General features: G+C 44.4%; 1 protein-coding gene across 1 annotated transcript; it reads left to right on the top strand.

The window, feature by feature from the left end:
- The first annotated feature begins 308 nt into the window (after positions 1 to 308).
- On the top strand, positions 309 to 1,475 carry LOC123440830. The gene is made up of 2 exons (XM_045117377.1): positions 309 to 652; positions 911 to 1,475. The coding sequence occupies exons 1-2, from the start codon at positions 409 to 411 to the stop codon at positions 1,036 to 1,038; spliced, it is 372 nt and encodes a 123-aa protein (XP_044973312.1). The 5' UTR covers positions 309 to 408; the 3' UTR covers positions 1,039 to 1,475.
- The last annotated feature ends 315 nt before the right edge of the window (positions 1,476 to 1,790 follow it).

The following is a 1,790-nucleotide window of genomic DNA, read 5'->3' as shown; positions in this document are numbered from 1 at the left end:
GTTGACATGTGTTTGTGCGCTGTATATGCTCACGTTCTCTGTTTTACCTCTCTGTTTTTTAACATGGCATAGAGTGTGTGTCGATTGGATCAATTTAACAATGTTCAGAATGAACTTGGTCATGCATATGTAACCAACCACCTCTGTTCCTTAACTTGTGAAGGCAAGAGTAAGCTCGGAATGCAGAGTGTTAGCTGGAACATTGACCAGTGGGTGGGAGTCACAAATGATTCATGGAATGGCAGGTGCATGCACAAGCACAACTACTAGTTCTCCGTGTGCATCTATAAATTCTTCACCCCGAAGTGCTGCATCAAATCTAAGAAAGATTGTGCCCTGGTCTAGTTCTTGTGAAGCTCTAGTTAGCATTCAGCAGCAGCACCTATTCTATTGGCGCTATGGATCCACATGGGCCTGGAGGACCAGCTGGGGGAGGCCCTGGAGGGTGGGGTCCGGTACCACCTGGAGGGCCCGGAGGACCAGTTGGGGGAGGCCCTGGTGGGTGGGGTCCGGTACCACCTGGAGGGCCTGGAGGACCAGGTGGCCCTGGCCCTGGTTCTTGGGGGCCTGGATTTCCGGGTGGCCCTGGCCCTGGTTCTTGGGGCCCTGGTCCGGATTGGGGGTCTGGATTTGGTGGCTTCTTCGGATCCTGGTAAGTTGAATCATCATCTAACTGATGGAAGTATAAAAGTTTGCATTGTACTGTTGATGTCATGAATTCATTCAGTCAGCATATCAATTTTTGTTCTTTCTAAAAAAATCTATCCGTTCATTTGGTACATGATTAGTGGTTCAGGCCTCAAGTGTAAAATATTCAGCATAAACTCAAAGTTCAATTCCAAGCCATGAAGCATATACTGGTCGTTTAGTTTTGTACATCTGCAACTTTGAACATGTGTTTTTTCTGCAGCTTCTATCTTCTCTGCTGTTGCTGCCTGCTCCAAGACTGCTGCGGCCCTTTCTTCGGACACCCGGGCCCAGGCGGTCCACCGCCCCATTTCTGATAGTATGCCGAGCCGGGGACCTTCTCTACGGTGACAAACTATTCCTGGGCTAAATATATTCGCTGAAGAACCCACTTGGGTGAAGCTGCTGCATATTTGAAGTTTCCCTTGCTACTGTACTATGTAAAAACTAGCAAAAATAATGGTCTTGACATCACTCTGTTGGTGATCATTGTTTCAGTCTTAATTAGGTAGTACTCCCTCTGTAAAGAAACATAAGAGCGTTAGATCAAGAAAGTAGTGATTTAAATGCTCTTATATTTCTTTATGGAGGGACTACCAGCCTACTGCGCCACATTAAGTCCTCGTTTGTTTCTTTGAATCTTAATTACGCCATTTAATCTTGCACTGGATGTACACTTGCTTGGCATCGGATGAGCATTACTGATTTTGTGCTGGAACTTACTATTGTTATGCGCCTTTGCTGTATCAACAAGAAGCAGAGAATAATGTCTTTTGTATGTACTTTAAGGATGGCTTATTATTTTTCCTGAAGGTAATCCCTGCATAAGCACTAAATAAAAATCAACTGCAGTCCTGTGAATATAAAGCATTTTGTATCTCTACTGTAGAATTACTGAAATATTTGCCTTTTCTAAGCATGTCAAAATAATCTAAAATGTGTCGCCGCTGCAGTCCATATAACGGGCTACATGTCACCCTTCGATCCCAAGTATACTTTTTCATAAGTTCCTCTAGATCCAGGCTAGTTGCACTCTGTATGCATGACATGTAACACAAACGGAGGCTGATATTCCAAGTGCAATTGAGATAATCTTACAAGAT

Source organism: Hordeum vulgare, chromosome 3H (assembly GCF_904849725.1).
Source record: "Hordeum vulgare subsp. vulgare chromosome 3H, MorexV3_pseudomolecules_assembly, whole genome shotgun sequence".
In the NCBI taxonomy this organism is placed as follows: Eukaryota; Viridiplantae; Streptophyta; class Magnoliopsida; order Poales; family Poaceae; genus Hordeum; species Hordeum vulgare.
This window is presented reverse-complemented; position numbering and strand designations above follow the sequence as displayed.